Source organism: Acanthaster planci, linkage group LG06 (assembly GCF_054643075.1).
Source record: "Acanthaster planci isolate LZ-2023a linkage group LG06, COTS_SCS, whole genome shotgun sequence".
NCBI classification, from domain to species: Eukaryota; Metazoa; Echinodermata; class Asteroidea; order Valvatida; family Acanthasteridae; genus Acanthaster; species Acanthaster planci.
The window spans coordinates 4,163,340-4,183,556 of NC_141782.1; the positions used below are offsets into that span (position 1 = coordinate 4,163,340).

General features: G+C 40.3%; 1 protein-coding gene across 2 annotated transcripts; it reads right to left on the reverse strand.

Annotated features, from left to right (window-relative positions):
- Window positions 1-1,413: 1,413 nt before the first annotated feature.
- Window positions 1,414-18,479, reverse strand: LOC110989038 (uncharacterized). Of its 2 annotated transcripts, XM_022253115.2 has the most exons (12): window positions 18,050-18,479; window positions 16,862-17,092; window positions 15,609-15,730; window positions 14,626-14,864; window positions 13,310-13,414; window positions 12,582-12,746; window positions 5,769-5,897; window positions 4,474-4,572; window positions 4,035-4,133; window positions 3,590-3,715; window positions 3,129-3,221; window positions 1,414-2,650 (listed from the first exon to the last, which is right to left on the reverse strand). In XM_022253115.2, exons 1-12 carry the CDS (start codon window positions 18,281-18,283, stop codon window positions 2,538-2,540), a joined length of 1,755 nt encoding a protein of 584 aa, XP_022108807.2. In that variant the 5' UTR covers window positions 18,284-18,479; the 3' UTR covers window positions 1,414-2,537. The 2 variants fall into 2 exon arrangements, with proteins under 2 accessions (XP_022108807.2, XP_086994599.1); XM_087138473.1 differs by lacking the exons at window positions 12,582-12,746; window positions 13,310-13,414; window positions 14,626-14,864; ... (1 more) ...; window positions 16,862-17,092; window positions 18,050-18,479 and adding an exon at window positions 6,167-7,674.
- Between the last annotated feature and the right edge of the window lie 1,738 nt (window positions 18,480-20,217).

Below are 20,217 nucleotides of genomic sequence, written 5' to 3' on the forward strand. Positions count from 1 at the left end.
ATATTATTTGGATTTGTCATGAAAAATTTCATTTTTTCTGCTCCTTGTCCTGGAAAAATCCATTAACAAATATTAAGCCTCATTTTGCAATCAGAGCGCGTGAAATCAGACATAGCCTGTTGCTATTCCCTTAAGTGCAAATCTTGCGCGCGCGCGTTTTGGTAATGAGCGCCATAAACATACGTGAATGAACGCGTGTCCGCCACAAAACAGTGCAAAATAAAAACCTTGCTAGCGCTCATTTGGGCAAATCGAAAGGCGGTCTAGTGACACAAACAGTCTTGTAGGCAGCTCTTCACACAAAATGAGCCCTCTTGAGACAGCTGACAGTAAACACGAGGTGCCGGTCTTTATGTTACCTGATCCCCACAACGTCATGCTGCTATTTCTGATTTTACAAATAGATTGGATGTGGCCTTCAGGAGTTTCGAACTCTGACTCTGGATATGTCTCAAACACATGAGGCCCAAATGATTGTTTATTTGCAACCCAGTGGACTATCAGAGACAAACTTTGGGTCACGCGTGACACTGCTCTGGTGAAGTGTGCTTGCTCACTGAAATTGAGATAACAATCAAAATTGGGTTTTTCTTGGGTTCCATAAGGGCGAATACACTGAAGATTACTTGGATTGGATTAATGAGTTACAAAAGTACAAGATGTCTGACTGACAGTATAGGGGTGCACTCACGTTAATAGGCCAGAAATATGTCTTCCCAGTTCATTAATAGAAGCTATACACTCAAAATATTCTTATATTAGAGGGTCCTGAGAGCCATGGAACTGGGGAATTGAAGAATTATGGCACTGAACCTCTGGCCCGGCGTCAGGGCTTCCAATTCTGGGCAATTTGGATGCAATTGGGTCTGAAAATGACCCTATTTTAGCCGTTTTGCAGAGGGATGCATTTTCAAAATAGTTACCTTTCTGGGCAGTGGTAAATGGCACTTACGATATACTTTGCGTTGGGATAACGGCATGTTTGTTAATGTTTGATACCAGCGGCGTATTCAGCTTTTGTGGTGTCAGAGGGAAGCAAATTCAAAAGTGAATGCGGCTTCGGGCTCATTCAACATGATAATGGGGAGGAAAATAGCAAAGCCTATTATTTGACAAATCATTATACCGATTACTCACTTCCTCACCTATGAATTATTCTTAGCTAAAAAAAAGCGGGGGGGGGGGGGTTTCCCCCAACCACCGTCCCGGATACATCACTGTTTGATGTATGGTCACAATTGGTCTATTAAAATATGCGTTGAAAGGACAAGTGCATGTAACAGCTGCGAGTCCCGATTTTATATTGGATTAAGAAAATAAAACAGGGACTCACACACAATGATTTAGTGTTCTAAAACTCTTAATCATGCCGCTGTACCTTTTGGTTGATATAAAAGACTGGACCTGGTTAAATTAAATAGCAAAACGCTTCTGGGCAGTTTATTTTCCTTCAGACTCATAATATGAACGAGAAATTTTAGAATGCATCTGTCATACCATGGATACAATTGTACAACTGATACATCAGCTATTGAAATTGTTATGGATCAGCTTAATCTGTTGAATTGTGACACCATAGAACAAAATCTAGGCACGGAACAACATCTTTCGTTTCTGAGTCGTCAGTATGGAACACTTAATAAGATCTTTACCATCTATTCTGCTGGATTTGACAAGATAATCAAGATTGAATGGCTTGCCCTTTTTGGAGCTAGTGACCTATTCCTGCATCGATGTTACACCTGTAACCAAACTTCTTCGACAGAAGACAAAATCGTCAACGTACTCCCAGGTAGATTCATCATGTGAAATTTTTGGAAGATGGTTCATCGATTACTATTAGCACAGCGATTTCAATAGGCTGTCAACTCCAGAAAAAAAGCTAGTTTTGGAATGAATTTACTGTTATTCCCACTTTCCCATCACATCTCTTCGCCATAGTAACGGGATCAAAATCTGGATGACCCTATTATCTTTTTACATTCCGCCACAATGGTTTCATTTGCAACATCAAGATTTTTTAGGAAACATGAAACTGGCGAGAAACGACAAATAACGGTGGAAAAAGAACCATTCACCGTCCTTATTATCAGTTAACTATTCCTTGAATTCACCTTTTGTTTATCTTTGTAACAGTTAATAAAAAGAAAAATAAGGATAAAGGAAAGAATAGAACTAAAACTAGAATTTTTACAATCTGGAAACTAATCTGATGAAATAAGATCTTCACACAGTGGAGAAAAAATGATAAGCGGCAGGTAATACCTGAATGAACTTTTTTCTGATATCAAATAAAAGGTCTGCCCTTAAAGCTATCATTTTCAAAATAACATTTGAACAATTCTGTGTTTTAACAAAACTTATGACAACAGTAAAGATCTCTCAACGTTTCCGAAATTTAAAAGCTGATAAAAGTGAGTATGAAAATATGGAACATAACCACAACGTACCGTAGTATAGTGATGTCATATTCAATGTATGTTGAAATCAACGAAAAATTTATTTGAAATATTCCAGCTGGATGTGAGACGAGTCGCTCACTGAGTGCAACTTCCACACATCACCGGGCAGTTTTTGCGGATAACAGGCACACGATCACACAAAGGAGCCATTCGTCTGCTACACCATCGAGAAACATCCACGCAAGGCGCTGCTCACAAAAACAGGAAAAAAAATCTATATTTACCCTATTTTGTCAAATCTTTCATATCGTTATCTTCTCAAAGATCTTCGCTGAAAGCGACATTTACCATGTCCTAGACATTTAAAATGGCACTTTGAAGTTATAATGTTATAGATCTACGTTATAGATCTACGTTCTAGATCTGCGATACAGAAAGAGGAAACTGTGGCTACTGAAGTTAACTTTCGGTTTTCAGAAAAAATACATTGAAGAAATATTGAAAAACATGTTGAAAAATTAACTTGTACAAAGTTATCAAAAGCGTTTGGGTTCAAAATATGAGATACATTTTGAAATGGCTTGGCCTTGATGTCGTGGGCAATAATTTTCTTTTCGAAAAAACAAACAAGCCGATATTGTATGAGATATGGAGGCTCCACTCAGCCCAATATATTAGCTTCAATCTACAGTACCGCCCCTAGATTGCTAATTTTAAACACCTTACCCGAGCAATCCGGTGGTCTATATCCTACAGGACAGGTGCAGCTACAGATCGCAGGATCCAGAGTTCCTCCATTGTAACAAGACAGGTTGCACTCTAATGTAACCCCGAACGAAAATGTTATTACTGAGACAGAAAAGGTATTGTACCAGTAAAACGAATTTCAGCGAATGGCCAACTTTGCCTGACGTTAGAGGTCTTCTGTTACTTCCTTGGAAGGCTGCTCCCAAGCTGATCACCACAAAGAAACGCGCCCCTCTTCACTTTATACCAAAACACTTTAAGAAAGACACCCTAACCTCTTGAAACGGTTGTTTTGTTATGAAATTGCCAACTGAGACTCTCATTATGCAATACCAATGCCTTTAAATAAGGTGATAACCTTGTAAGATAGTTTGTTACAAAATATTGAATTTTACCTTGTTTATTTCAAAACATTAGTCCTCTTCCAGAAGTAATTTTACCTTCACACGCGAGTCCGCTCCAAGGGAATGGGCAGTAGCAACGACACATACCGTATTGCAACTCGTACCCAGGAACCTTCGAGAAAGTGCCGTTGTTTTCACATTTGCTTTCAGAGAGATCACATGCTGTAGAGTTTCACGGAATATAATCAATTATTTGAACATTATCGATGACTTGGTACATATCAAAAACCTGAACAGTAGCCTTATTATGGGGTTTTCAGCAGTGCACGTGAAAAGTATTACTCTGCAGCAAGAAAACAAACTCACAGGCTTTTACCCCAGCGTTTCCCCACTTCACGCAGAACTGACCTGGTATTTGATAGCTGACCCAAAGACTGTCAACACACTGCCACCATTTTGCAAACGAAATGTAACTCTCATATATTTATTGGCTACAGCTCCCGCGATAGCGCTGATTTTATGTATCGTGTATTATACCTACCACATTCAAAGCAATATCTCGGGCAGTAATCAGCATCCAACGCAAGAGGTGGCCGCTCGTATCCTTGCCAGCATTTGCTTTCATTTACCGAACATTTCTCTGCCGTATCAAATTGAGCCAAGTCAAATCAATTCATTTATCAAATTAAGCCAAATAAAACAGACGCACTTATCAAATTGAGCCAAGTGAAATTAATTCAATTATCAAATTGAGCCAACTTAATTCCTTTCAAATCATGGGAACTGTTGTGCGTCTTTCATAGGATGAATAATAATGTCGACCACAGCTGTATCGTTTTACACTACACGGGAATCCTCTGAACAAGATCATTCGGTGAAATAAGATTTTGCATTTGGCGAAACTGCTTTCAAGATATTCGGCCAAAAATTTGAAAGTACTTTGAAAAAATCCACTGGCATACTTTAATAGCATTCCTTACCCTCACAGATGTCACCTTTGTATCCAGATGCACAGTGGCAGTCACAGGTGTGGACGTCTAAAAGTCCGGTAGAGTTGCAGGTGGAACTCATGTTACACGCTAACAAAATTGAACGGGAACATAATATGCTTTTAACATAGGTTTACCAATGATTCCACATGCTTGGCTTGTGCCAATATGGCTCGAATTTCACCCATATAATACTCTTTTTCATTAATGGCTTTGTTCTTCAAAGAACGTGTTGTGTATATCAAGAAATGACGATAGACTCACCGGTGAGTAAACGTTTAAGCCATTTGCATTAGAAATTGGTCTATTTTTCAATCGTCTATTATACCGGTATGTCGCATTCCTTCTTAACCAATGCTACTCCATGAAAGAGAGAATCTTAAATGACACAAAACTACAAAGCAATATTTAAAGAAGTCAATTAAAATTGTATATTTTGTAAACAAACAAGTTTTTCTATTCGAGAAACGCCAAAATTCTTGTGACACACAGTGCACGCTTTTGCCACAGCGCGTGCCCATGCAAAATTTACACATTAATACAAATTTCCCGAGTAAAATTTGTCGGTTTTTCCCTTTGTGTTTAATGTTATATCTATGGAAGTCAAATTTGTTTCTTCGTAAAAACAGAATATGCAGTTTTCTTGAATTTTGTCCCAAGGAGATCATCGTAATTTCGCTGATTTCAGTAGATTTGGTAAAAAACTATTACACAAAGTTGTAGGTATCGCAATGCCTAGTTAAGTTTGCCCCCCAAAAAGGCAAAACAGAAATTTGAAAACAAAAAACATTTCAGGCCAACTTACCTCCTCGTGAAAACGCAAACGACATGTGTTTGTGATTTCTTAAATTACATTTCTTAATGACAATAAAATAAAAAATAATCGTTTGTTTATTCCCCAATATCCACTTTTTAGACAAAGTGAAGCCTGCCTTTTCCACAGACCATCTGGCACTGGCGTGTATGATAATGTATGATACAACATGTGATTCAAACCATACTATATAGATTTTGAAGGGGGAGGCCGGATGTTCTACTTGTTATGAAAGTGCAAAACAGAACCAGCTTTCTTTCAGCATAGCCTTTTTCTGGTCTTTCCCATCATTTTGTAAGCCTTGAATTTCGCGTTTACTAATTTTACGACGGGCATTTCCTTGGGCGGCCGAAAGCGTTATAGCATGTATGGTAACATTACAAAATAAGAGACGTTTAAAACCCATTAAGAAACTTCTTCGCGTCACTTGCTGCAAATGAAAACACTGTATTCATACCAGGAAAATTCTTACCGTCATACCTACAGCTTCTACCGTCATCCATTAGGAGGTAGTTGTTCATGCAATTGCACCTGTATCCGCCTACTGTATTAGTGCAGTTGTGCTCACATGAATCGATCTCTTTTTCGCACTCATCTACATCTTAACAAAGCATTAAAAGATACAAAACAAAAATATAAACAACAGATAATATAAAACGCAGCTTTATTCTTTACATTTGGTGAAAAAGAGAACAAATATGCAAAATCTATCTTTCTGGAATATTTTGAATCAAGACGACATTTGTGATGACATTCAATAGGGATTTTGTTTCTGATATTGTCAAATCGTCGGAAATAATGGGTTTATTAAGTTTACTGTTAACAGTACTAAAATCACATGCCTCTTGGCCTCATTCCATGAAGACTCACCTTCGCATGCGTTGCTGCTATAATTGTATATGAACCCTGTGGCTGTACATTTGCATGTACATGACAGAAAATTTGGAACACCTCCTGCTCCACACGTTACATCACAGACTGTCGTAACTGCTGCCGCAGTAGTTGATTCTGGTGGAAGTTGAGATGAAGGCTGAACTGTAGGTTTCTCTGACGTTAACAAAGGGGTGGTCGAATGTGTTGTCGATTCAGTGATCATTGTTTCAGTTGTGAAGGGCTTCGTCGTCGGTGGCTCAGTCTTCAACTTAGAACTGGCTACTCGTGTTGTTGATGCCTCAGCAGTTGTCTGTCGCTCAGTTGTGGACTCAATAGCGGTTATACCTGTCGTCGATAGCTCAGCAATCGTTGACAGCTCGATTGCTGTCTTGAAACTGGTTCTTTGTGATGATGAAGTCGGTGGCAACTGAGTTGTCGAATTAACAATGGTTTCTTGTGCTGTTGATGCCTCGGATGTCTCCAGTAGATCAGTTGTTGACTCAGTAGTGGTGAATTGAGTTGTAGAAGGCTCATCCGTTTTTGGCAGTTCTTTTGTGGACTTTAAAGTACTTAATTCTGTTGTCGACTTAGCAGTGGTTAATAGTGTTATAAAGGTAGCAGATGTTGATGGCACAGTTGTCGATTTATCAGTGGTTTCTTGCCTTGTTGGCTCAGCTGTTGTTCTAGGTTTAGTTGACTCAACAGTTGTAAATTCTGTTGTCGATGGTTCAGTAGTTGACAATGGTTCAGTTGTGGACTTAGAAGTAATTAACCGTGAAGATGACTGCACTTTAGTGACAGTTAACTCAGTCGTAGATTCAGCAATGGTTACCGTTGCTTTCATCGTCTGCTTAGTTAATGGTTCAGAAGTCGTTGGTGGTGTTGAACGTCTAGCAGTCCACGATGGCTCAGTTGTAGATTCAGCAGTAGTTAATCCTGTTGTTGATGTCTCAGTCATCGTTGGTAGCTCAGTTGTAGATTCAGCAGTAGTTAATCCTGTTGTTGATGGCTCAGTCATCGTTGGTAGCTCAGTTGTAGATTCAGCAGTAGTTAATCCTGTTGTTGATGGCTCAGTCATCGTTGGTAGCTCAGTTGTAGATTCAGCAGTAGTTAATCCTGTTGTTGATGGCTCAGTCATCGTTGGTAGCTCAGTTGTAGATTCAGCAGTAGTTAATCCTGTTGTTGATGGCTCAGTCATCGTTGGTAGCTCAGTTGTAGATTCAGCAGTAGTTAATCCTGTTGTTGATGGCTCAGTCATCGTTGGTAGCTCAGTTGTAGATTCAGCAGTAGTTAATCCTGTTGTTGATGGCTCAGTCATCGTTGGTAGCTCAGTTGTAGATTCAGCAGTAGTTAATCCTGTTGTTGATGGCTCAGTCATCGTTGGTAGCTCAGTTGTAGATTCAGCAGTAGTTAATCCTGTTGTTGATGGCTCAGTCATCGTTGGTAGCTCAGTTGTAGATTCAGCAGTAGTTAATCCTGTTGTTGATGGCTCAGTCATCGTTGGTAGCTCAGTTGTGGATTCAGCAGTAGTTAATCCTGTTGTTGATGGCTCAGTCATCGTTGGTAGCTCAGTTGTAGATTCAGCAGTAGTTAATCCTGTTGTTGATGGCTCAGTCATCGTTGGTAGCTCAGTTGTAGATTCAGCAGTAGTTAATCCTGTTGTTGATGGCTCAGTCATCGTTGGTAGCTCAGTTGTAGATTCAGCAGTAGTTAATCCTGTTGTTGATGGCTCAGTCATCGTTGGTAGCTCAGTTGTAGATTCAGCAGTAGTTAATCCTGTTGTTGATGGCTCAGTCATCGGTGGTAGCTCAGTTGTAGATTCAGCAGTAGTTAATCCTGTTGTTGATGGCTCAGTCATCGTTGGTAGCTCAGGTGTAGATTCAGAAGTAGTTAATCCTGTTGTTGATGGCTCAGTCATCGTTGGTAGCTCAGGTGTAGATTCAGCAGTAGTTAATCCTGTTGTTGATGGCTCAGTCATCGTTGGTAGCTCAGGTGTAGATTCAGCAGTAGTTAATCCTGTTGTTGATGGCTCAGTCATCGTTGGTAGCTCAGATGTAGATTCAGTTGTAGTTAATTGTGGCATCGATGGCTCAGCCGTTGTCAATAGCTCGGTTGTGGAAGGAACAGTTGTTTTTATTTTGGCTGTAGTCAGCTGAACCGTCGTTGTTTGCTTAGTTGTTGACTCAACGGCTCTGGTTGATTGATCAAAAGTTGTTGGTAGCTCACTAGTCGACTCAACGGTGGCTATTGGTGTTGTTGCTGGCTCACCGGTGGTTGGCAACGAACTTGTCGATTCTGAAGTGGTACCTTGTGCTGTTGATGGTTTAACTGTTGTCGGTTGCTCAGTTGTCAACTTGACACTGGTCACTTTTATTGATGGTTCAACCGTTGTAGGTGCCTCAATTGTCGACTTTGTAGTGGTGAGTGGTGTTGCTGAAGGCTTAGCAGTCAATGGCTCACTTGTCGACTTAACAGAGGTTGATGGCTCAGATGGCGTTGGTAGCTCAGCTGTCGTCAATTCCTCAGTTGCGTAATGAAAGGTGGATTTTATTTTTTCTGTTGACAGGGGGATCGTTGTTGTTTTCTTAGTTGTTGACTCAACAGCTTTCGTTGATTGACCAGCAGTCGTTGGAAGTTCACTGGTCAACACACTGGTCGGGAAAGCGCTTGTCGATTTCGCAGTGGTAATTTGTGCTGTTGATAGCTCAACCGTCGTTGGTTTCTCAGTTGTCGCTTGATCAACAGTCGTTAGAAGCTCACTGGTCGAGATAATTGTAGCTATTGGTGTTGTTGATGGCTCAATTGTGGTCGGGAAAATGCTTGTCGATTTCGCAGTGGTAATTTGTGTTGTTGATGGCTCAAATGTCGTCGGTTGCTCAGTTATTGCTTGATCAGCAGTCGCTGGAAGCTCACTGGTCGAGACAATTGTAGCTATTGGTGTTTTTGATGGCTCAATTGTGGTCGAGAACACGCTTGTCGATTTTGCAGTAGAGATTTGTCCAGTTGACAGCTCGACTATTGTCGGTTTTTCGGTTGTCAACTTATCAGTGGTTACCTTTCTGGATGGTTCAGCCGTTGTTGGTGGCTCAGTATACCCAACAGTGCTCAAAGGTGATGGTGGAGGCTTAGAAGTCGTCGACTTAACAGAGGTTGATGGCAATGTTGATGACTCAGAAGTGGCTGGTTGCTCAGTTGTAGATTTAATTGTAGTTAATTGTTGCGTCGATGGCTCAGCCGTTGTCAATAGCTCAGTTGTGGAATAAACGGTAGTTTTTATTTTTGCTGTTGACAGCGGAACTGATGATTTTTGCTTAGTTGTTGACGCAAAGGTTTTGGTTGATTGATCAGAAGTTGTCGGTGGCTCACTAGTCGACTCAACGGTGGCTATTGGTGTTGCTGCTGGCTCACCGGTGGTTGGCAACGAACTTGTCAATTCTGAAGTGGTACCTTGTGCTGTTGATGGCTCAACTGTCGTCGGTTGCTCAGTTGTCGCTTGATCAGCAGTCGTTGGAATCTCACTGGTCGACACAACTGTGGCTATTGGTGTTGTTGATGTTTCAAATGTGGTCGGGAACACGCTTGTCGATTTTGCAGTGGAAATTTGTCCTGTTAATTGCTCGACTGTTGCGGGTTGTTCGCTTGTCAACTTAACCGTGGTTACCTCTCTGGATGGTTCAGCTGTTTTTGGTTGCTCAGTTGTATACTCAATAGTGGTCAATGGGATTTCTGAAGGCTCAGCAGTTGTCGACTTAACAGAGGTGGATGGCATTGTTGATGGCTCAAAAGTGGTTGGTTGCTTAGTTGTAGATTCCACTATTGTAAATTGAGGCGTCGATGGCTCCGCCATTGTCAGTAGCTTGGTTGTGGCATATACGGTGGTTTTTATTTTTGCTGTTGACAACGGAACCGTTTGATCAGCAGTTGTTGGAAACTCACTTGTCGACACATGCGTGGCTACTGGTGTTGTTGATGGCTCAACTGTGGTTGGGATCACGCTTGTCGATTTCGCAGTTGTAATTGGCGTTGTTGATGGCTCCATAGTGGTTGGTTGCTTAGTTGTAGATTCCACAGTTGTAAACTGTGGCGTCGACGGCTCAGCTGTTGTCAATAGTTCGGTCGTTGTTTGCTTAGTTGTTGACTCAACGGCTTTCGTTGATTGATCAGCAGTTGTCGGTAGCCTACTAGTCGACACAAACGTGGCTACTGGTATTGCTGATGGCTCAACCGTGGTATCTTGTGCCGTCGATGGGCCAACTGCCGTTGTTTTCTCAGTTGTCGTCTTAACAGTGGTTAAGGTTTTTAATGGTTTGGCCGTTGTTGCTGGCTTAGTTGTCGACTTAGCAGTGGTCACTGGTGTTGCTGAAGATTTAGCCGTCCTGGTCGACTTAACAGAAATTGATGGCAGTGTTGATCGCTCAAAAGTGGTTGGTTGATCTGATGTGGAATCAGTATTAAATTCTTGCTCAGCCGTCGTCAATAAATTGGTTGTGGGATGAAGAGTGGTTTTTAATTTTGCTGTTGTCAGCAGAACCGTCATTGTTTGCTCAGTTGTTGACTGAACGGTTTTCGTTGATAGATCAGAGGTCGTTGGAAGCTCACTGGTCGACACAATCGTGGCTACTGGTGTTGCTGATGGCTCAACTGTGGTTGGGAATGTGCTTGTAGATGCGCTCGCCGTGGTAATTTGTGCTGTTGATGGCTCAACTGTCGTCGGTTTTTCGGTTGTTAACTTAACAGTAGTTACTTTTTTTGATGGTTCAGCTGTTTTCGGTGACTTAGTTGTCGAGTCAACGGTAGGCGAAGGTGTTGCTGAAGGCTTGGCAGTCGTTGACGGCTCAGTTGATGACATAACAGAGGATTTTAATATTGCCGATCTCGCAGTGGTAACGTGTTCTGTTGATGGCCCAACTTCGGTTGTGTGCTCAGTTGTAATCTTGACAGTAGTTAATTTTCTTGATGGTTCATTCTTTGTAGGTAGCTCAGTTGTCGACTTAATAATGGTTGATGGAATTGCTGATGGCTCAGAAGGGGTTGTTTGCTGAGTTGTGGATTCGATAGTAGTGAATTGTCGCTTTGATGGCTCAACTGTCGTCAAAAGGTTGGTTGTTGTTTTTATCTTTGCTGTTGACAGCGAGGCCGTCGTCATTTGCTTAGTTGTTGACTTAACGGCTTTCGTGGATTGATCAGTGGTCGTCGGTAGCTGACTAGTCGACACAACCGTGGCTACTGGTGTTGTTGATGGCTCAACCGTGGTCGCACTTGTGGACTTCGTGGTGGTTTCTTGTACTGTTGATGGCTCAACCTGTTTGGGTTGCTCAGGTGTCAACTTAACAGAAGTTATTTTTCTTGATAGTTCAGTCGTTGTCGGTGGAACAGTTTTTGATGGCTCAAAAGTGGTTGGTTGCTCAGTTGCGGATTTTGCAGTGATACCTTGCGCTGTTGATGGCCGAGCTGACGTTGGTAGCTCAGCTAAGGATTTAGCAGTGGTTACCAGCACTGTTGATGTCTTGGCAGTTGTGAATCTGGCAGTGGAAACCTGTGTTTGCGTATCCACTTTTGTCAGTAGCCCAATTGTGGATTCAGTGGCGGTTAACTCTGGTGTTGATGTGTGTGCCGTCGTCGAATGCTTGGTTGTGGACTTTGCAGTGGCGCTGTGTGCTGTTGATGGCTCAAAAGTCGTTTGTAGTTCAGTTGTTGATTTTGAAGTAGTACCTTGTACTGCCGATGGTTTAAATGTCGTAGGTAGCTCACTTTTCGACCAAGATGTGATGACTGGTGTTGTTGAAGGCTCAACGGTCGTTTGAAGTTCAGTTGTCGGGTTAGTAGTGGTTACTGTTTTTGATGAAGGCTTACTAGTAGTTGATCGCCCAGTTGCCAATTTAAAATAAGTAGTTTGTGTTATTGATATCTCAGACGCCGTTGGCAGACTGCCAGTTGACCTGGCAGTGGTGACTGGTTTTGTTAAAGGCACAGCCGTACTTGTTGGCTCAGCAGTGTTTACTGCTGTTGGTGAAGGCTCGGGCGTCGTTGGTAGCTCAGTAATGGACTGGTTGAAAGTTGAGAGTTTGGTGGTCAACTGCACTGTGCTTGAATGAGTTGGTAATGACTCTGGTGTTGTCAGCTGCGCTTTTGTCAACTCAGTAGTGGTTACTTGTGTTGTCCATGGCCCTACTGTGGTTGGGGATGTAGGTGTTGACTCAACAGCATTTTTCGTTGAAATCTCTTCAGTGGTCTCTGGAATTAAAGCCGTCAATACCTTGTCACTTTCCCCCAGGATGGTTGTAGTTGAAGCAGTGGAACTTGTTTGCATGGAACTTTTTTAAACTGTTGAAACATCTGTTTGAATGATTTGGGCTATACTGACTGATAAATTTAGTAACAGTTCTACACGTTTTATCGTTGCTATGCTTACCTGTTGTATGTGGAGCTTGAAGTAGCCTAAACAACTCTTCAGACGATGCACAGGTGTAACCGTCATCATTGAGAAAATATCCGGATGTACATGTACAATAGTAGGAACCCAGTGTGTTGGTGCAGTTATGTTCACATTCATGCAACGACCGACATTCATCAACATCTGTATACGAGAAAATCAAAAGATGACCGTAAGCATTGCTCAGAGGAACTTAGCACTTCAGAGGACATGTATTTGAAAGCACCGATATGGCACAAAGAAGGAAAATGAACACTTAAAGAGATTTTTCTTGTTTTTTCTGTGGCCGTTTTTTTTGACAAGTCTGAGCACATAGAACTATACACTCATCACAAACTAGTTTAATTTTTATTTTTTATTTATTCTTATTAGGCGTATTGCTGCCATCGTAAAATAATTTGAAGTCCAAGTCTTACTGTTTCATTTAAGTGACTTAAAGTGTTTTAGGTTGGTAGCTATACGCTTCCTTCTGGAGCAGAATCGGTTGTTTCCCCGGATTGCTTACTGAATGGAGAAAATATTTACACTTTGAACGACTTTTTCACATTGCTTAAATGGCAATCAGTTACCAAGATGTCTTGTTTGCTTATGAAAAAGGAAGAATTTCGTGTGGCAGGTTAATTTGTAACACAAATAGAGTTACACGCCGCAACGGTCACTTAATTACGTAAAACATTTATTATTAAATGCATTTAAAGCCGACTTGCCTGTACAGTTCCTGGACGTCTCATTTACTTGGTAACCTATGCTGCAAGAACACTGGCATAACTCGGAATTCAGATCCTGATTGTCTTCACATGTTGCACCACATTCTGAGGGAGATATTTATTAAGAGGAATGAATATGCAATTTCAAAGTCATATTGTCTCCTAAATTCAAATGAACTACTTAAATTTACCGACCCTCAGGTCGAAAATAAAAAGTTCCCAGGAAAAATTGAAAATTAAGAGTTTGTAAAAGAGCTTGAGGAAGGAGTTTTTCTGTGTTCTTTATTCCACTTTTTCTAAATACGCTTTTTTCATTTTTTTTGTTGTTTGGTTTTCTGACGTAGTATAAGAAACCACATTTTATATCGTAAACTCTTGCAAGTCATTTACGCACCCAGTCCTTTCATTAAACTTGCCGATTAGAAAACAATCTAATTACGAACAGGAAATTAATATTTTGGTTTGCATGTGCTCCATCTGATCGATGAAATGAGTGCTCTTAGTTCCAATTTGGAATTAAGAGCCTATTGTTGATCCAAATTAAGAAGTACTCTGTAAACTATGTGAATACGACAGTTCGCCAATGTTCATTTGGGACCAGAGCCGCAAGCAAATAGAGTTGTATTCTATCGATTTTCCAAAACTCCTTCAAATTTCCGGCGCTGCGCCAGATATCTTCAATAATACATTCAATAATTTCCAGTACACGTGAAAAAGTCTTACCGTTCAGGCTGATAGAAAGTTTTCAACTTTAATGGCTGATTTATAGGACCCTTTAATACGGTCAACACATGATGTACGAAGAAAACATTGAGGAGAGGCTTTGTTTGTGTCCCATTGTATATAATCTTCGATTCACTGCTGCAGTTTTCTAGGAATTTTCCAACAATGCTTTGTTTGTCGAATTTCACCCTTACGCACGGGTTCTTCTTGCTAGTTTCTCGCGAAAGTGAAACACATGAACGCATCGTGTACGCCAAGCACCCAAACATGTATATATGGAAATTTAAAGCGCCTTTAAGCCATTTTCCCGCGACTACAAATGTGCGTTGAGGCTTTCACATGTGGCAGAATGTATAGAACATTATAATATTCGGCGCAGCGCCACCACCAACAAAAAAATCAACTGCACAGGGGGATAACTGCCCACGCGACTGGTCAAGGTGGAAAGTTTGGCAAAGCAAAATAATAGCTTGCTCAACTATCCAAGGTCAAACAACATGTATGGCAAGTTTAAACTCACAAAATTGAAATCACCCTTTTCTATTCTGTCGCTAAAACTGTGATTTTGTGGCACATAATGTGTATTTCCTTACGTTCGCAGCTGTTGCCGATCCATGAGTAACTGCAATTGCACTTGCATGTTGTTTCGTTGAGGGTCCCATTGCCATTGCAAAGTGGATCCAGAGCGCATGAGCAGCTAGCTGTCTGCATGTCACACTCACTGCTACAAAGCCTATTATCACACCAGCCGGAACCACTCTCACATTGCGTGCAGGATTCGTTGACGGTACCAGTGGCATAGGGATTGAGAGAAGCATCTGTGAAGTCCCCACTTGTGGAAAAGACAGATGAAGTAAAACATTTAGATAAAAGCAATAAGCGTTAAATGTTTGGAGAGGTAGGTATTTTAAGTGTGAAGAGTTCGACCTCAACAACACGCGAGAGTTTAAAGAACGCAACTTTCAGCCACTTAATACGCCTTAATAAAAGGTGACTCTTCGGTTTTTCTCTTTTCTCTCTGCGATCGGTTGCGATCTAATTAACACTTTTGTTGGACTAGAGATTGTTGCTTCCATGGCAGCATTAAGTACGTTCACAGCGGATGACATAAAAGATAGAACTAGAAAAGGTCACAAACTGAAAATTCGAACATCGGTAACAATCTCAAATTTAAAAAAGTCAATAATACAACTGATCCGTAGGAATAGGAAACGCAGTGTGACCTTCATCAAGAAGTAGTAAGTTCATGATTTTCAAACAAAGAATCTTCTTTTTCGTACGAAATACAATGAAAAATTGCCAACTACCCAACCAGGTTGAAAACTGCAACTACCCAAATGTGGGCTGTGTTAACCCAATTTGGGGATGAGAATTACTTTCTGTTTCATTTTTAACCTACAGAATAAGTGGATATTAACCATTGTTTGGTTAAAATAAACTACAAATTAATTTCCGTCACCCAAATTGGGTTGAGACAACCGAAAATATTGGGTAGTTGCATTTATCATCCTCAATTGGGTTAAAATGTAATCCAGGCAATTTTTCAGTGCACAAGAGGATAAGGTTGGTAACTCACATGTTCTCAAAGTTACACTTCCAGTATAACTTGTCGTAGAACATCACTCCAGTGAAGGAGTTCCACAAATATTCGCAGAAATGTTGCGCGCATCCGACTGATGTCATTGTAGACCAAGTGAGCTGAAAGTATAAAGAACAGTTTTTTAATGGACAGTTTATCAATTTTTAAAAGTTCAGAATTATCTGCAAAGGTACCAGTGTATTTCATCTGTCCTCTCAAGGGCACTTTGTCCGGGAAGCGCTTTTGGTATGCGTTGATACCTTGAAGACAACCTTATTACAAAGTGAATGTACATTTATTTCATATGACAAAATACAGCTGTAAAATACAGTTATTTACAGCACATAAAAACACGACCCCAGAAACGTTAACGTGGAGGAATGTACCCACACTATGTACGCCTAAATTCGTAATGATCGCTGATTTGTTCAACCTTCAAAACTGAAGTTATCTTATATCGAGTAGGTATTGAAGTTCGATTTACGTGTCATTTACACAAAGTGCCCTTAAGTGGCTTCATCTTCTTTAAATATTTCCGTCGATATGACAACCTGTTTTGCCTGAAGTCCATCTATCAGAAAGCATGTACAAATAAACGTTCGCAGATGTTCTTGCAGACAAATTACGACAAAATAGTGTTTACATTGCAGGTTATTTGTGACCCTACTAAGACGTGTGTGACTGGCCCGCAAAAGTGGGATATCTCAAGAAAAGTCCTAGAAATTGAAGGAGCATCGGAAAGGTGCCACCCCTGATAAGCTCAGCCGAGTATTAAAACTGATTTCAAAAGTAATGGAGTCGAATCTTTCTCCAAGTAGATTTGTTATTTTCATGAATTTCAACATGGTGCAGTGGGAATAACATGAGCTCCGAGACACTAGTAGGGCAAAGTATTCCGACTTGGAGTGCTTGGAGCAGGCTTCATCTCAATTTCAACACAGCATTCATATTCCTGATCAGAATCAAAAGTCCTGGTAGTAGTGTTACGACCTGCTTTACTGCGTTACTTCCGGGGCCTTGTGAAAAGGACTTGATTGCAGTACTGATAAAATTTTACTGAATCATTTTGGAATCGGTTATCAGAAGCTCCATTGATCAATGTACATGTATAGGCTATTTAAATGAAACAAGCAGAATTGGCTTTTTTGTTTGGAATTTTCAACATTTTCACAAAGGCTGCCTCACTTTAATTGCTATTTGAACCCGTTTAGCTTACAGAACAGTTTATTGCAAGCACAAGTTGACATTACCAGCTTGTAAATTTGACAAATAATAGGGAGGTCTGGTCTCAAGCAGGATTTCTGATGGTAATCGTAGTAGTCACCGAAGGTGTACCACTCCTCCAAGGTCTTGTTTAGGAGTCCATCTGACTCTGAGAAGCTTGTCAGCTGAATCCAGCTTGTACTTGTAGGCAGTGAAATCTCGTATATACAGGACTCTAAGGCAGTGGAGGCTTGATCAGCTTGCTCAGTGCTCCACACCTGATGGAATTGACAAACCCGGTCAGAATGTGATTTTGATGTTAAAGGTCCCATTTATGCAGCTAAATTATTGTGGGAAGCGCTGAAATGCTTCTGAAAGGTAGACAAACCGGCAAAATAATGCTAATTTATTGCTTGAAGCCACGTTAATTATCGAAAAATTGACACGCACAATACTTTCCCCAAAAATCGTCTTCGAAGGAAAATTAATTGGACTCACTAGCTACAAAAGCACTAACTGCTGGGGATTTGGAATTTAAGTGTTTAAATCAAAAGCAGAACCACAGTCGAGCAGGCACCTCATAGCTAACTAACATATATTTCACTTTCCTATCTTTGGACCAAAGATATAGCAAATTGAAAGAAATATAGGCTAAAGTACCATCAGGCCAAGAGTGTCTCCTGTAAAACCACGTAAGTTATATATACCGCCAGTCGACATTTTATGAACAGTTTTAGCTTGCATGACTTTTGGGAAACGCTGTAGCTCAGTGGAGTGTGACCAGCGAATGTATCAAATTAGTTTGCATGGTTCTTAAATTAACACGTTCTAAGCAAAGACAGAAGTTTTGTCAAGGAACCAACTTTTATCGGATTTTCTCTGAAATTACGAGAAAGTTGACAGTTAAAACAAGGGAGTAACTATTCCCTCTTAGAAGGAGGTTAATTTGCTTTCAGTCATTAAGTAGGCGTATGTATAAAAGAATATTTTGGCAATGTGTGACTTTGTTTTGAAATTCCACATCTGGCTTCGAGGGCTGAGAAACAGAGGCATGGTTGAACCACACTTTATATGGGCAATGTCGAGGCCGTATACAAACCGTATACAAAACAAAGAAGTAATCGATTCCCACAAGTGAGAAATGCCACGAAAGGGCTTAGAAATGGTTTGGTCTAGGTCAAGATGTTGTAATTTTATTTCTGTACACTTAACTCATTTTCATTTCTGTAACTCACCACTTTGTTCATGTCAACCGCAGGCGGATCCACGTTAGACCTTCCTGTATTCAACACATCTAGAAGCATGGCCTTACCCAACTCGCCAAGGGCCACAGGTCCATAAGCTGACGATTCAGTGGGCTGTGCTTCATCTAAAGTTGAGAACTTCACGTTGGACAAATCAAAAGCAAAAAGGTGGATGGAGCCGTAGAGCAGAAACAAGATCACTTTCCTGAGAAACCAGAGACACATTTTTGACTTTCCGTCGTCTTACTCGACTTGGTATTTCAATTACAGCATACATGCACATCTAAGTTATTGCAATAAGTGGATGAGCGCACCGTGTGTGCGTAGTGCCGAAGGAAATACATTGTTTAACGGTACAAGGGCTGGAATGTGAAGGCATGTACATGTGTACAGTGCCTCGATGGAATGTCTTGGAACATCAAGTTTTTTGAGCCTAAAGCATTGGGCTTACACTATGAACGTCTAACAAAAGACGTACGGTGCAATAACAATAGACGCTCATTGTTCGTGTACTGTGTTTCTTTTGTTAGACGTTCGTAGTGTTATTTCCATACTTTCTGTTTTATGCCTCTAGGCTGGGATTGACAAGACAGGAGTACAAAACATGGCTCTTCCATACTCCACCACTGAACGAGTCAGTTGAACAAGGGCATCGTGTCGATTAAAGGACCCACAAGCCTCTGCAAATAAAAAATATCTGCCGTGTGGGAGTGGGCCCAGTAAGGAATTACGTATATAAGCATATGAGGTCCACTTAAAAAAACAACCAACAAGTAGAGGTTATCTCTCTACCAACAGAACAAATGACTTTTTCACACCCTTTTTTCACGAAAATAGCCAACATCATCATCACATCATGCCCATTTCCGACTGTATAACACTTCACTTTCTAGCTACGTGCAAGGTTTCAACCAAATTTGGCATTTATTTCAAGAGATCCAGTGCTATGAAGAGTGTTCCTTTAAAGAGCACCTCTAAGGAAAACATAGTTTCTCTGATTTTTTCTGTTTAAAAAACATGGAAGTATCAAAATCGAAAGCAGTGTCATTTGTCTTCAGAGCTGAACTATAGCAAGCTTAAAAGGGTTTTTCTGTTTATGCCAACATGCGCATTCTGAATGTAGATTGCATCATTCAGAGAAAACGACAGGGGCCTTGCCCTGTGTTCGTAGTGGATAAACCCTTCTGCATGTCAAACAATGGCAGGGGTGCAAACCATTAACAATTTCAAAAGTTTGACCTTTGCTTAAATTGCTTGAATGATTTGATTGATAGCTTGAATGGACAACTGAAATCAATGGACAAAGTACTAATATTATACATTTACGACTCAACAGTGTACATAGTACAATACAACATGAATAATCTGCCGGATAAGCTTATTTGATGATAGTTTGGAATGTATTGGGTTTTCATATTGAATCTCAAATGTTTGTAACATGTCACTTTCATGCAAGTAAGCTGTGCTTATAGTATTGTGATGCTTAAATGAATATTGACTTGAGTTGACTCAAATAATTTTAAAGAAATTACTGATTAATGGGAAGGATAACTGAGATACTCATTCGCGTCGAGTCATTTGCTCCTCATGATTGACTTAAGTCGAATTGAGTAATTTTGCAATTGGAACTCTAGTCACGTCACCAAAATTGAAAATCAATAAAAAAGGGACTATTTGCAGGTTTTTTTTTATTACAAACCCCAGTATTTGTTCACTTTATGCCACTGAATATCTGGAAATGTCTCATTTAGATTCCTTTTATCTGAATATATTTGGAGATCGTTTTCAAGTTTGGTTGATTAATATGAAGTGTAACCATTCGCAGTTATTGGGGTACAGGTGCATACTTTTTCCTTTTATTAATAAGTTTTGATTTGGAGTACACCTGTATATGTTATCGAAATCATTTGAATTAGAATTACATATTTCATAAGATGTGTCTGTAGTTACTGACGATTGATTGACTTGATCTTTTTTCTGCGGTTTAATTATGAATACAGCATAGTTGCCACTTTTTGGTGAATTAATAAGGGAGTAAATATGCGCTTTTCCGGTCTTAAACATTACTTTTTTATTCCCATTCATTTATACCGTTTTAGTCAGAGAATCAAAAGAAGTCATCATACGATAAATTTCCAACGGTTTGATTAAAGAATTTT

What these genes read in the sequence shown, in the direction of transcription:
- LOC110989038 (XM_087138473.1), bottom strand. Translation starts at nt 7,667, where the DNA reads ATGACTGAGCCATCAACAACAGGATTAACTACTGCTGAATCTACAACT. An exon ending in TAGAAGCTGTAGGTATGACG is followed by an intron (nt 4,573 to 5,768) that starts GTAAGAATTTTC and finishes CAATTTTGTTAG; the next exon opens with CGTGTAACATGAGTTCCACC. An exon ending in GAGATATTGCTTTGAATGTG is followed by an intron (nt 3,716 to 4,034) that starts GTAGGTATAATA and finishes GAAACTCTACAG; the next exon opens with CATGTGATCTCTCTGAAAGC.